Source organism: Strigops habroptila, chromosome 1 (assembly GCF_004027225.2).
Source record: "Strigops habroptila isolate Jane chromosome 1, bStrHab1.2.pri, whole genome shotgun sequence".
Lineage (NCBI taxonomy): Eukaryota > Metazoa > Chordata > Aves > Psittaciformes > Psittacidae > Strigops > Strigops habroptila.
Window position 1 is genome coordinate 35031972 of NC_044277.2, and position 15397 is coordinate 35047368.

The 15397-nt window shown below is 35.2% G+C and overlaps 1 protein-coding gene across 14 annotated transcripts in view; it reads right to left on the minus strand.

Annotated features, from left to right (window-relative positions):
* CSPP1 (centrosome and spindle pole associated protein 1) overlaps positions 1-15397 on the minus strand; it is a 56758-nt gene that overhangs the window by 18380 nt on the left and 22981 nt on the right. For 8 of the 14 annotated variants that reach the window (XR_003993966.1, XR_003993967.1, XR_003993970.1 and 5 more), the window contains 12 exons: positions 13443-13457; positions 12298-12470; positions 11276-11394; positions 10427-10517; positions 9964-10084; positions 7977-8124; positions 5569-5721; positions 4672-4784; positions 3439-3588; positions 2015-2161; positions 1075-1179; positions 88-154 (listed from right to left, as the gene is read on the minus strand). Coding sequence is in view for 11 of the 14 variants with exons in the window: in XM_030502966.1 (XP_030358826.1) it covers positions 88-154; positions 1075-1179; positions 2015-2161; positions 3439-3588; positions 4672-4784; positions 5569-5721; positions 7977-8124; positions 9964-10084; positions 10427-10517; positions 11276-11394; positions 12298-12470; positions 13443-13457 (1402 nt within the window). In the remaining 3 variants the exon portion in view is untranslated. The remainder of the gene's footprint in view (positions 1-87; positions 155-1074; positions 1180-2014; positions 2162-3438; positions 3589-4671; positions 4785-5568; positions 5722-7976; positions 8125-9963; positions 10085-10426; positions 10518-11275; positions 11395-12297; positions 12471-13442; positions 13458-15397) is intronic. The other 6 variants (XM_032920242.1, XM_030502930.1, XM_030503002.1 and 3 more) reach the window with 3 other exon arrangements.

Here is a 15397-nt window from a genome sequence, read left to right on the forward strand (position 1 = left end):
TGTTCCTTTGCAGGCCAGAAAGAGAACTGTAACTGAGAACAATTTTGTTGTAATAGGAAGTGAGCTTGCGATAAAGACGATACTTACCAAATGCACGCAACTGATTTCTTCTTGCAGGGACAGGTGGAGAAGGAGCCCTTGGTTGTGGAGGATCCTGAAGATCATAATGAATATGAAATGTTGATATGACAAAGGAAGAAAATATAGCAGACATTGTATTTCCTTGTTATATGTCTAATTTACATTAACTACCTCTACTGCTGGAAGGCAGAATAGTAACTTCGCAGGTTGTTAATGCCTAAGGTTTTTTAAAATCTAATCTTTAAATGTGTAATGTAAATTATTATGATAACATCTATAATGGAGTATTCAACGATCTAGGCAAAGCTATACCACGTACTGCAATGACAGATATAAGGTGACCTTCCTCCGAGCAGTCTTAACAGTTAGGGAAACCAACAGTTTTAAATAAGGTCTAAAGTCTTACTTAAAACATTTTCTGAAGCTTCACTAAAAAGTATTTTGCCAAATTATCATTTTCATGGCAAATTCATTTTTCTAAATTTTCACCCAGTTCATGCAGTTGGAAAAAACAAACAAACAAACAAAACCAAAACCCACACTTCCAATAAAAAGTCAGAATTGTAGCCTGAGATTCTCAAGTATTATAGATTATTACATTATAGTAGCTAGGAATTAGCTAGGAATCAACTTCATGTCTGAGCTAAGTTCTTCTCTGAGTGAACACAGTGAGTTGCTAGATTAGATATAAACTTTCTTATCCTAAAACTTAAGAACATTGGACCCTTAGTAAGGGTCTGGACAGAGTATGTACACTCAAAAATGAGGTGCCCATCTCTACAGAAAATGCACATGCAGAACAAAAAATAACATTGCCCCCAAATTTTCTTCAATACTTCGAATAAAATTGAACATTAAATTTCAGAGCTACAAGACTGGCTAATATAAAGACTGTCTCCAGTTATTTATGGTATTCCAGTAATATCTCGCAAGCATTAAAATATAAAATAAAAACATTAAATAAATCAGTAAAAGTTTACTATAAAATCATACTTGTGCATAGTAAGATATATGGCTCTCAGCAGAGGGAATCCTTTCTTCTTTTCTTATTAATTTGTTCTGAAGAGCAGGAACAATGGGAGAAGGCTGCCTTGAAATCTGAAAGGAGGAAAGCAAGACTGAAAACTACATTCCTACAAATTCTGAATAAAGTATGTTGAACAGGAAGAGTTTTGTTAATATTTTTAATTTGACAGAAAAATGCTTTTGCTTACCTTAATTTAATTATATAGTTTGCTTTCAACTCTTAACTGCATAAAATTACTGCAAAAATTATTTCATGTGCTTATATTTTCTACCTACAGTAATTTTAACACTTCTTTTTCCAAGGATGTAGGTATTTTTAATCTATGGTTCAGTTACATGTCTTTTTTTCCTTTAGACACTTCCATTGTATCTATTTATTTTAGCAAAATGACATGTAGACATTTCTAGAAGAGAAACAGTTACTTAGATTTTGTCCATCGGAATTCTAGGTGATGGACTTCTTACATCATCCAGGTCGAAGAAAAATAATTAAGTTACAAAGAACACCACTGTTAAAGACGAACAGTCCTACAGTCCTCTAAATTATATAACTTTTTTATTTCTTATTTATTATTTGCTCAGCAAAACCAGGCCATGGTACTTAACAGCAGATATAAAAATCAACTCTAGAGTGCAGCTTGCTTTTATTTATCTTGGGTCTATTTTTTTTTTTAATGCAAATTTGATCAGCAAGGTAAGTTGCCACTGTATGTCTGATTTCATGATAGCTGTTCTCTGTGTGTGCACTAAGTGTATGACGGCTCAAGAAACTAAGAGGGGAGCTCCGAGGATGGAAGTCTAAGAAATCATGCAATTTCTTTAAAATTCAATTATTTTTCAGTTTAATTTTCAGTTATTCAGTTATTAAAAAGTAGTATTTGTATGTTAGAAAATCACTGAAGCATACCATTTTCTTTTCCTCTTCCGTCTTTTCCTTCTCAATATATTGTCTAAGTTGTTCATTTTGCTTTTCTTCTTTTTCTTTTCTTCGTTTTTCCGCCTCTTTTTGCCTCTCTTCACCTAATCGAATTATTTCTTTATTTTTCAATTTTCGCTGTAACACAAACGTTAGTAGAACATAAAAAAGACTCAACATTATTGAAGTTTTGCTTTATTTGTCTTTGAGAAGTTAAAATTACACATGAAAGTGATTAGTATGAAATGAAAAGCATATTTCATTAGGCTGACTTCAAACATTCAAATTAAAAACTATGCCATGCAAATATTAAACATCTGCAGTCCTGGTTGTGCTAACATCATGTAACAGAATTCCTAATAACTTCAATGAACACCAGTTTGTGCCCCTAGATCTGCTACCAGTTAAGGCTAAACTGTAGGCCTCATTTCCAAAGATTCGAATTCAAACAAAATGTACTGCAAACATGCACCATGCTATCACAAGCCCACAGGGAAAATGATCATCCAGTCTAATCTTAGTCTTGTGTCTGTGAAATGCCATGATACCAGTTAGCTTCCTACTCTATACTAGACAAGCTCTACTATCCAGAAGACAAGACTCATCCGACCAACTTGCTCATACTAGGGAAGACAATCTAAGCTAAGTCTTGGAAACCTTGAAGTCCTACATCCTGAACCGATCTTTCACAATCCCACACGGTCCCGAGAGATTTTTCCATCGCCAATAGCCTTGTGTCCTTTTCCTACAATTATTTATGAGATTCTGAATTATGCAAATTCATACCATTTTCCAAACCTGATAAATAAAACTTCTGGGTTTGAATTAAATCACAAGTTTACCTCCATGAAAAGTATTCATTAGATTTGCTTGTCATTCTTCTGAAACAAGCAGTATTCTTATCTCAAAGATATATCCTGGCCAATTCAAGAAAAGGCTTTACGAAATCTTCCTGTATAGCTAGGTTCAGAATACAAATAATTCCATGACAGCTAGACTTAACAGGCTTACAAAAAGCTGGTGGTCTGAGGTTTTGGGAGGGGTTTTTTTGTTTGCTTGTTTGGGGTTTTTTTGGTTGGTTGGTTTTTGGGTTTTTTTATAATTTACCAATTTGACAAAGCTTTTTATTGGCCTCATTTCCTTTAGCAAGGAAAGCACCACTGTCAATTGTAAAACTATACAACTTTTCTTAGATGAATTAAAACATACTTCAAGTTGGTAGTATACCATAAAGAGTGAGAAGAATGTGCTAGTTAATACTGGCAATTTTCAACCTCTCCTCTGGCTAATGTAGACCCATTTTAAAAAAAAGAGCAATTCACAGGACACTTCCCAGTTCACCTTCTCAATAGAGGACAAATACTACAAAGGGTTAGTTTGAGACAGAAAAAAGTCAAGGTATCAAAATACTACACCTCCTCCTCTTTCTTTCTTTGCTCCTCTTGTTCCTCTTCGTATGCCTTTCGAATTCTCATCCTTTGTTCTGCTAGTTGTTTTTCTTCCTTTTCTTCTTCCAGCCTCAGTTTTTCTCGCTCTGCTTCTTCCCTACGTCTCTTTTCTTCAATCTAGAAAATAAAGCAAAGTAGTATTCAACTTCAATATTTACCACCATAATCTTTATGACTTTTGCAGTACCTATGTGCGCAAGGATTGTATGAAGCAACTGAAAGAATTCTAGGGCTAGTTGTATATTTCAGCTTCAGAATTCCTTTAAAATCAGATTATTTCTTTTGGGCCACTATTTACGGAATCAACCTCCCGTAAGAACACAAATTATAAATGCTACTAATAAAATCTGGATTTTTCCTAACATTTACTCTACTTCACATGTGCTAGGATAACACTTTTCTTCACTGGTTAAATAATGGAAGATAGGAAACCAAAACAAAAAAGGCATAGCAATTATCTTTTTTCCCTTCTACAATTATAAATTTTTTAGACACAGTGCTGGCTTACTAAAGCCAAAGGTCTGCCCATTCTTTTTTGTTTTCTGCAGCATTATATATGGAAAAAAACCTTGATCTTTTCTTCTTAAGAGATCCACATCAAACTACTGTATGACATTCATACTCTCTAAAATTATCTAGGATTTCCTGGACATGGTATTTAATTAATTCGATATTTAATTCTTGCGGCACAAGATCATATGCAAAGTATTACAGACAGAAGATAGAAGCTGGTAGAAGAACAATCACATTTTATATACCCATCAATAAGTAATTACACTATGATTGTCTTACTGATCACCATTTCATTCTGATGAGCGTGCATCTGTATCATATACAAGTGCATATGTATCATACCAACTTCCAAGGGCAAACATCTTTGTTTCTTTACATATTTATGTATGCAAACTTGTACTGCATGCACAGTTCAGAACTCAATACTGTATTTTGAGAGCTGCACTTAGAGAAAAGAAAGAGACAGAATCTAGATTAATGAAGCCACTATTAACAGCCTCACTTTTATAAGCATCTCTTACATAAGGCAAAATCTAAGAGACTCAATAGCACATAGCTCTTAATACACCTCTTGTGTACAGAATTGTCTATGACTAGGTAAAATCTTTGGTCAGCAGTGATTATTTACTTTGACATTAACCCCTCTTTTTAAAATTTAACCAGATGATAACTAGTGTGCGGATTCACCTGTAGACGAAGAAAGTTTTTGTATGACTCCTGTCGCTTAAGATGCTGTGGAGATGGTGGTTCACCGAAGACATTACCTCGAGCAAAAGGAGAGGTCTGTGCAAATTCAAAACCTAAGAGGGGAGGGAAGTTACAGGTAAAAATCAAAGCAAATTTAAGACAACAAGCCAGAATGAAGCAGCAGGAATCTGAGACACTCGTTTCAAAAGGTAGTTCATGACAGCCATAATTCAAGGCAACAGCTGAAAACAATAACTGGGAATAAAAGTTCTTACATTGTCTGCCTAGAATACTGTCAGATTTTAAATGCTCAGACTAGGGTCAGGTCTGGAGTACCACAGTGCTCTCATTTAGATGCCTTGCAGAAGGTAAGAAGACAAAGATGCGTTAGTTTTTAAATAGGAAAATAAAATAAAATCCCTGAAACTTGGAGGCAGTGCACAGGGCTGCATATGTACCCAATTTACCTGTACCTTTTTAGAATTTGTTAACCTAGTTACTGTACCAATTTCACCTTAACCTGTAGCACTATACATCTGCAGATCCTCCTCCTCCTCCTTTTATTCCTACTATATAGCTGTATTTTACTGTGTCAATTAGAAGTAAAACTAATATGTATGAAGATTTGATTAGATTATATTGAACCTGGAAAACTAATATACTGATCCTGACTGTTCAGTGCTAGAAGTTAGTGGTTATCACTGAGATAAGAAAATGCGTTTTCAGTGCACACAGGGACAGCAATGAAGAAGTTTGGGAAAGAAGCATGATTGATAGTGACTTTGCAGGTAGAGAGCACTAACACTATCACAGGACTACCAGAAAGGAGTAAAGAAACTAGAGAATTTTGATCACTAAGACCTATAAATAGAGCTATAACACAGTATTCTTAAAAACCTGCTATTTTATTTGTAGATGCTTCTGTGTTCTCAGGTCTTGGGGAGGCCAAACTTAGGTCAACAGATACAATAGCCCTTTTATCTTCAGATAGTCTTGCCTCTGGATTATGATACGCATCTTCATTTTGCTTGTGCATCATATTCAAGTCCGCTAAAGGAAAGGGGAAATAACTGTTTATAATATTTTATTCTCATAAAAGGCACGTTCACCATAGAGCCTCAAAAAAAAAAAAAAAAAAAAAAAAAAGATTTTTGAGCAGACTCAACTTTTTCTGAGCATACCAACTATGGGAGCAAAAAATTTAAGGAAAGACAAAAATATAGACGCTGTAGATAAAATATTAATCATTAGGAACTCACTGATTAAAAGATTTATTTTGTTGGGTTTCTTTTGCCAGGAATGATTCTTCAGAGCAAACCTCCCCTCTCCCCTGCCCAAAAATGCCATGAAATGGAAAGATAAAGAACTCAAAGACAAAAATGACTGACATGTCTGTGTTGGCCAGCATGTATTCAGAAACCACCCCTTTTTTAAAGCTGTAAAATAATTTTGAGGTTAGTATTGGTATTTTAAGTACTGAATCTCTATTTGATTACTATAAGGGCAATAAGCATAATTGAACATTGAAGTGTATTTTGGTCTTCATGTCTTCAGTAGTAATCCAGGTGCAGATTTCTGTACACAAGCAAAACAATGTCATCCAACGATTACACCACAACTGGCATGGTGACTCCTAGATACCATAAAAATCCTGATCAGAGATGTTAAAATAGTGCTTCTGATAGTTATGAATTACTGTAGTCATTTAAGCACACAAATTCCAAGAACTTTAAATAACTTCCCTCTCTATAAAGCAGCCTTTGCATACACCAGAGTCACAAAAGCTATTTACAGACATTTTCAAGATAAAAAGACAAAAGAAGAGATATAAACAGAGAGACAGGGCAGAAAGCATGTTATGTTTCATGACACTTGACTCACAGCTTAACCATTATGCTGCTAAACTACAGTGAAAAAAAAATGAATTTTACACGTGTACTTCAGGAAAACAGGCTAAGAAACTTCTTTCTCTTGGTTCCTCATTTACAGATGAAGATAAGCTTCTCAGCATATGCAGGAACATGCAGAGCTCAGGCCAATGTGAGACTCCTACATTTGCCTCTGACCCACTCACACCATTCTAAAGCCTAAAGAAGCCAGACATTTATATGCAGTGCCTAAAGTTAGGCAGTGTGAACACGTCTATCTGCTCTGGGGATAAACACAAGCTTGGAATGTCAATAAAAGATTCTAAAATTTATAATTTGGGCACATAATCTTTAAAAAAATATTTAAACTGTATTTCCTTCCCTCAAACTACACTATGAATTTATCCGTATGTCACTCAGGTGTCATTAACACCGAAACTAAGTATTTATATATAAATTGTTATCCAACAAGTGTTCTGTGCTTTGAAAATTCTCATATAACCAGGAGACATATATTTTAAATCTAATCAGAATTCAACATTATATTCCAATAACAAGAAAAATCCATTTATTTCACATTAAAAATCAATAGTCATAAAATTGTAAGACTCACTTACTCAGATGTTAAAGGCAGGAATTAAGAGAGCCAGCACAAGATTTTGAAATATAAAAATCTAATTGTGCCTACCCACTATTTTTATTTTAGATAAAATACCCCTGCAGGGCTCACTAAGAACCAGGATCAGGAATTTGAGTTTTAATCTTACATCTCTCTCTGATTTACTAGAGGAGTGGATGAACAACTTGCCTGGATCATGGCCATCTCCCAGCTCACTGCTTCTACCTTGTATGAAACAACATTTGGAAAAAAAAATAAACTTTAAAGAACATCACTGCTGACTGCTATTTATACAGCCGTTCACCAGCAGTGTTACTTGGGTAAATCTAAATACGCCACTTAGCTTTCTATATTTATTCAAACATGCTTCCATTTTCCATGTCACAAGTAGAGATTTCTAAGCCTAGAAGATACTTTAAAAAAAAAAAAAAAAAAAAGAAATTAAGAAAACCCTGTTCCTGGACAATGTTTAAATAAAAGTCTTCACAACAGACCTTAGCACATTTGTATTACAGATGATTTTAACAGCTTGTTTTCCTCCTTCTTCCTTTACTATTGCATCATGTTCCTAACTTTAGCTGACATATCCCGTGTTTCCAATTTTGTTCAAATTGTACTCTTTGAATGATTCTACAGAAATCAAAATAATTACTCACTTAAGTATTCCTAGAGTGCATCTGCTTGAAACGAGTACATCTACTTGTCAATAAAGGGCTACCAGTGTTGCAAAACAAGGAATAACATATCTGAATAGAGCCTTTACAAGAGCAAGAAAACATCAATCTTGAAAACACAACCCATGATTTTGGCAAACATACTTATTAGATTTCCTTTTGGATCTCTGAGAGGAGCACCACCACCACATTTTCCCCAGGGGTTGTAATTCCTCATTTCTGCTTCTAACTTGGCTTCATAGCGTTCCTTCTCCTCTTTCTCTTGTCTGCGTCGTTCCTCCCTCTCTCTTATCTAAAAACAAACCAAAATCAGTTGCATAAAAATATCGCATTAAGTATAATTTTAATAAAAAGTTAACAGAGCAAGCTGAGTGCTATCCTTATTCATTCCCCCATCTATATCAAGCAAATCGCAAACATTTCACTGCCTATACTGCAGACAGTACATTGAACACTGTTGTTGAAACACACACATCCAGTCACAGTCTAATCACAGAAAAACATAGAGATACACATTATAAGACTTCCAGGTTCCAGAAAAATTCACAACTGACACTTGCAGCAGATCAAAACTCCCATAACTCTGAATCTTTGATACAGAGATTGCCTGAAAATTAAACAGGAAAAATCCTACAATACTACAGCACTTGCTTCTCTCAACTTGGTATGTTTTGTTTAACCAAAACATAGACTAGGATGACATGAGATAAAGACTCCTAACAATAATACTTTAATAGAATGCTACACAGCTCTATAACCATTCGTGAAACAGTTTCCTGCAGTAATACATGATGCTGTTTTCTGCAGTAATACATGATGATGTATGCAAATAACACAGAAGTGTTCATATGGTTTGTTCTTCCTTTTCTTCAAAATCAAGTTAAATTTAAGTAACTAAGTCTCCTAATAATTTCATGTAGCATTTATAAAGAGAACAGCTGTTAAATAAAGTCCATCTTCTGCCCAAAGCCTTTAAAACATCAGCCACTATTTAGGTAGCTGTGTTTTTCTTAAGTTTGTTTTTTCTGTGCATTAGATAGATAAACACTTCTCCTCATCAAGTAGTCAGACAATTTCATAAGAGATAAAATAAGTCAACACAAAGACCCATCTAGCCCCTCCAACTGTTAACAAAAATGGTCAGTCAGGTTTGTCAACAGGAAAAAAAGCAGAATACCTTCTGTTTGCTTTCAACCATAAGCAGCACGGTAACTTTAGAAGACTGTATTGCATAACATTTATTAGACCTTTATGTCAAATCGTGAAGCCTCTCATATGGCAAGATAAAATTTACTTCTTAAGACTATAGTGAAAAAACGCCTTCAGAGAACCTAAGTACAACATCAGACACTATTCCTAAATGTCTGTTCTTAATTTGACTTTAATTGGAAGCATCTCTTTTACCCTTATTAGAACTAGGATATTTTTTATAGTAATTAATAACCTCCACTGAATAAATACAGAAAGAGTAAGAAAATATTAGTGCCACTGAACTGGGTTCTAGCAAAATCTCTTCTGAAATAACATGCCTTATCATGGTCAAATACATTTTATAAATAAATACTCCCATTAGGTGCAGCTGCTAAAGACCACTAAAATGAGAGGGGACAAGGATGCCTACTGAAAGACAGGAAACTCAAGAAATTTGTCTGGTCTAACAAAAAGGAAGCTGAAAAGAGGTAAGACTCCATCTACAAATACACTGGAAGTAAACATTAGGGAAGCTTTTGAATTAGTATCAAAATGATCATGAAGAACTTGGCGAAATTAGAGTGTTCCTAATAATTATAGCAATTATGCTCAAAAACATTCTTTCAATAGGAATATCAGAGCAATACAACTCATTGCTTTTAAGACGCTGGTAGATATTTATGATAATAACTATATAAAATTCCATGTCTGGAACTAATCTGTTTGCTGTCAGTCTTAACATTCTCCCTGCCTCTGACAAAAACAAAGAGCTAAAACGAGCTGAAGTAGAGTCATAGGAATGGGGGAAGTGATGGAGAGGAGTTAAAAAAGCTTTTTACTGGTAAACTGAACAAGTATGTTTGAAAGAGTACTAGAGTTACAACTATTGTATGTTAAATAGTAAAAGAATAAGCATCAGAAGCTTTTTATTACTCAGTACCTGCTGTTGTAGTTCTTGTTGATAAGATAACGTTGCCTCTTTGGAAGGCTTTGTTTTTTCTTCAGAAAATACTCCTGTGCTTAACTGTCCATCTCCTGAATTCCTCTGTCCAATGCTACTTCTGAATTAGAAAAACCACACATATGAAAGGAAAACATCATAGGATCCAGAAGAGGGAGGTGGAAGAGAGGTGGGGTGGGGAGTTGTTAAGAAAAAAAATAAAAAATAAAAAATAATTTAAAAAATATCCCTGCCTGTAATATTTAAGAGCTGCTGTTTTCCACAGCATAAAAACAACATTACTTCACTGAATAATGTTTAGATAGAAATTCTTAATTAGAAGTTTAAAGTGTTGTCTTTAACATATTTCCAAGGCATATCCATTTGTCAGCAAAACACTTCTACCATGGAACATGTGTCAATACAGATAAATACAAAGAATATGAATACAAATACTACTTACACAGATTGCTCCACTGGGGCTTGACCTAAAGAAGGATCCAGATTAGGTGTGGGTTGCATTCCCATCTGTAGATGGCCCATACCTGGGCCATCTAAAAAGCATAGCAAAAAAAGAAAACAATAGTATGTTAGATTTTGAATGCTCAGATACAAACACTTGCCATTATTTAAAAGAACAGAGCTCACTGTTCAAACTGCAGAATCACAAACAGAACTCTCAACTTCTATAACAAACTTCTCTTAGAAAAGGAAAATAAGAAAAAGAAAAAAATAGAAACAAATTTAGAAAAAAGGAAAAACAAAGAAAAAAGAAACCAAACACCATACAATCCAGTCCCTCTCCAACACATCACAGTTGTTTCACTCATGAAACCATCATGAAGCAAAGGGTAAATGAAAAGAATAGGAAAAAAAAAAAAAAGGAGCTCTTAAAACAGAAAGTTTGATCACTTCATATAGTTCCTTTAAAAATATTTAAAATCACATCTGGATTGTAACTACAACTAAACATGCAATCAATTAAAACATGATTTAAGCAATTTTAGAAAAATGATGTTTTCATTGCCAAAACTATAAAGAAAATTATCTGGGAGGAGTAATGACTAAGTAGCTGAGACTAAATCTTTTTCAAGCAATTAACAAGATTTCTGGATACCATATCCCTTTTTGCAATTGGAGAAAACTACTTCATCCAAAATCAATATTGAAAAAAAGCCTACTTTTCATACAATACACATCTAAGAAATGGGTTTAAATTGCTGTTACTAGTTCTACATTATTCATCATTTAAGTAGATTAAAAGCAGTCATCTGAGTCACTCTAATAATGAGTCCACCTAAAATCAACTTACAATATGCAAAATTGGGATCCAGAGGATTCCTAACCCCATAAAAGTAATATGCATCATCATAAGGCGTTCTGTAGTTGTCTGTCAACACTGGTGGTGGAGGTGGTGGCATCGGTACAAGCCTTAAAGAAAAAAGATACATGATTTTTTGTTTTGTTGTACCACTGAAAAGAGATCATTAAAAGAAGGCGGCGGGGGGTGGGGGGGTGTTAAGGAGAAGAACGAGGGGGGAGAGAGAGAGAATTCACTACGGGAAAATTCTAGATTTAGCTTAGCCCAAGATGTCTCATTACTGCCATTCATAAGCCTTGGTAGGGAATTAACCTTCCCCGAAGGAGCAGTATGTGAACCCTCACTATTTCAGAAATCTAAAGAACATAAACCAAGCATGCCTCCTTTAACTGGTTCAGTTAATGATACTTACTGGTTATATCAGTAACAGTAAATAAAACAAGCCAAGGATTAGTCTTCTGGTCAAAGGGCAAGTGGCACAGCTTCAGCCACATGCCTAAAGCTCCTTCTGTCTCCCTAAACAGTTTAGTCTCAATCACAGCATCTAGTGGAAGCTGTCCTTGCCCACACAGCATTCCTGAGCTTAGCCCTGGGGGATCTTTAATTGACAGGGTCTGAACTCCTGCCATACCAGCCTCCTAACAATACGGACACTGCTGGGCACATGCCCAAGCATCCTTGCAATATGGTTCAATATTGGTTCAATATTATAGCCATGGACATCATTGCTACAGAACAACCCTTATTCTACACAAACATCCACTAAGAAAAAGCTGTCTTCACAGACAATCCAGCCTCCCCAGATTTTTCAAAACAAACTGTGAAGAAACAGACATTAAAAGTTTATTTCAGAGCAAAGTAGTTTACTTTTCTGTTAATTGTCAAAGTATCATTTCTTCCTTCATTAGTTCCCTGGAGAAGGATCAATAGCACCAGTGACGTCTACCTTACACTAATAACATGCTTAACAACAATCATATTTAATATGCAAAATGAACATGATGGCAAAGCACCTGGGACCTGCTATGTCACCAAGAGTGCTGGCTAGTCCCCTGTGAAAGTCTTCATTCACTGGAGAGGCTGAAGGGCCAGGCACCGGTGTTTGGAAAGCCACCCTAGGCTTTTCAGGAGGTACTTTCTCTTCAGAAGCTCTTGCCACCAAGCCAAGCTGCTTCAATCTATTTGGCTGAAGGGGAAAAAACAAGAATGCAAACAAAACAAACAAAACAAAACAAAAAAAAAAAAAAGGCAAACAAACAAACCAACCAGTTACCTTGTTATTACTAGGAAATACTCTGAACCTCCATTTAAGGTTGCATTAAACACTTTCCTGCACCCCAACTAGCTGTTCAGATTTCTAGTAACTGAATTTTTTTTTCTCCCAAGAAATTACAGGAAATCTAATACTACAAAGAAATTTATCATGTTTATCACAGATTTACAAAAAACCAACCTCTTATGCTAGGTTTCAGGAAGTACATGGTTCTAGTTATGTCCAGAAAAAAGGAAACATTTCTACAGTTGTCTGTATTATGGGTTATCAACAGTTGCCAGTTTCTTACACAGAGAGTATTCTCATCTTCTGCAAAGGAAAAGTTTCTGAAATCCCTGCCCCAAGATTAAAATAGTTTGTAATCAGTAAAAGCTAAAATTGAAAACACACTTGAGACTTTTTCCAATAAACAGTTCCTTGCAAAACCATTATTTTATTTTTTAAGTTCCTTTGATTTTATTAAATTTTTCATCCACAACAATGAGAAGATTTTGGGGGGGAGGGGTCTTCTTTTTAAAATAGAAGTATCAAATGCTTATTGATAACTGGCAGCCTCAGAAGAAAGTCAAAGGCAACATGCAAATAATGCAAAGGCATGCAAGTCAGTTTCAGAACTATCCTATGACACCCAGAAAGCCCTTACACCAGCTACTACGCATAAATATATTAATGTTTAAATTAGTCCATATAAGAGAAGACCAGAAAAAAAAAATCATACATCAAGTAAAACAGATTTTGTTTCTGAATTTACTGGTTCTAACACTACAGTGCTTCAATTAACATGCAGAGAAAGTAACAGCAGCAACCAGCTAAATATTAAATATCTAACAGCAACACATATACCCTACAATATGGAAGTATTTCAGCAAAATATTGAATCTTTACCTCCTCATCACTTAGCTGCAATACAGTACATACAAGGTAGTTAGTACTCACCAATCATGAACTACAGTATTGAGATTAAAATTCTCAAAATCTACTAGACATGAATATTTGTTTAACACTTCAAATTTTTAGAATTAAATATAAAATTAGATAATAAATGAGCTACAACAATTAAAAACTATAAAGCAGTCAGCAGACCTTTTTTCTTTTTTCTTTTTAACTTCTCTTTTCAAATCCAGTGTCCTGAGCAGAAGAACAATTAAAACAGCTTTTCTCACCAACAAGTTTAATGTAAACTACTCCTAAAGTGCCCATGATTGCAGCTCTGCAGCTGATTTCAGATGTGACTATGGTACTCAGCTCATCCTGGAGATTGTTTTATTTTAAACAAGCAGTATATACAACAGTCTACATTTATAGTTTCTTAATCAGGCATTGCTATTTAACCAACCTGTAATTAATCAAGAAAACCACCTAATTAGAATCTCTCCCCGAGAGGCAATTTAAAGCTAACGGTGACTGATGCTTAATGAATGTAGCAATTCTACTTAATTGAAGGCTTTCAGCTAAAATTAATAGCTTTAAAACATTATACATGCACTGGACTTGCTCTGGATATAATTTTGCTCCTACAACAGGCATTTTTCAGTCTCTGACTGAGATGTATACAGTCTTGAGAGTGCTGCAGCACAGCATGCTCCTGCCTAGGCAGCTTTGATTAGACAAAACTGTTTACACTGACCTTACAGCCTGCTGTGCCAGAAGAACCAGCATCCTCTGCTCAGTTTTTCCTTATTTCCTGCCTGGCTCCCAGCTGTACACCCCATTCCTCTCCCTTTCACAATCTGAATCCTTGATGAGCCAACCAATCTAAGCCAACTAAAGCAGCAAAAAAATGAGGATTTTTGCCATATAACTTGCTGCATCAGTTTGCAAAAGGGATCAAACATGCACTATAGATACTTTAAGCAGAGAGGGCAGGAACATGCAGCCAGACCACTTGCCAGTGTTCTCCCTCCCCATCAAGGAGTAGGAATTTTGATTCAGCTTTGTTGCTTATCTACGTGCGTTCTCAGCACCCTGCCTCATGTGCTGCCTAATAGCATCTTACAGCTATTCATTCGTCCATCTTCATTTTCTAGAAAATAAGAGTTTCTTTCACCTCTGCTGCACCCTCCAGAAATAGCACAAGTTTCTTTCTGTGTTGGAGCCTCCCCCCCAAAAACAGCACAATTGAGAATTTAAACTGATAACCAACTGAATTAACAACCAGATTACTCTTGCTTGAGAAAGTTACCCTTCCTACACCTCCAACAGCAGATCTCTACTGCACCCAAGACAGATACAATGGCTTCCACACTTTGCAAACACACATGCAAATAGAGCTAGTTCTGTGACAATCAATCTGCTACTAATGTTACTAGTGCTGACAATCTACTCCTTCATATATGCTAATCAAAATTCTAGTACAATAATCACCTTACTAAAGAAGAGGAACAGCAGTAACTCTGTTAAAACAAGCAACACAACATTAAACATCTCGCTTTTTACAAAACCCTATAAAAATGCTTGTAATCCTGACCACTACATTTAATAGTTTAAAAAAGAATTACAAATTTGAAATCAAAACCTTCTACAATTACATCAACTGGGCTGCAAAACAACTGGATTTTTTTTTTTTTTTTAATTGAAAAAGAGCAAAAGCTTTCTACAACATTCTTTACATTCGCAAGGACAGGTTACTAGTGTGTGCATATGCGAGCCACCACAGGACACTAAGTATTCTTGCCATGATACCCACCGCTTGCACAAAATTTCCACTTGGTCACAGCAAAAGAAAATGTTTGCTAACTTCTGTAAAAATATTTTCCACTTAAGCTGAAAGCATGTGTATTGATTTACAGCCTTATCATCCTTGGCTTCAATTTTACTCTATGCTAATGCCCTATAGGAAA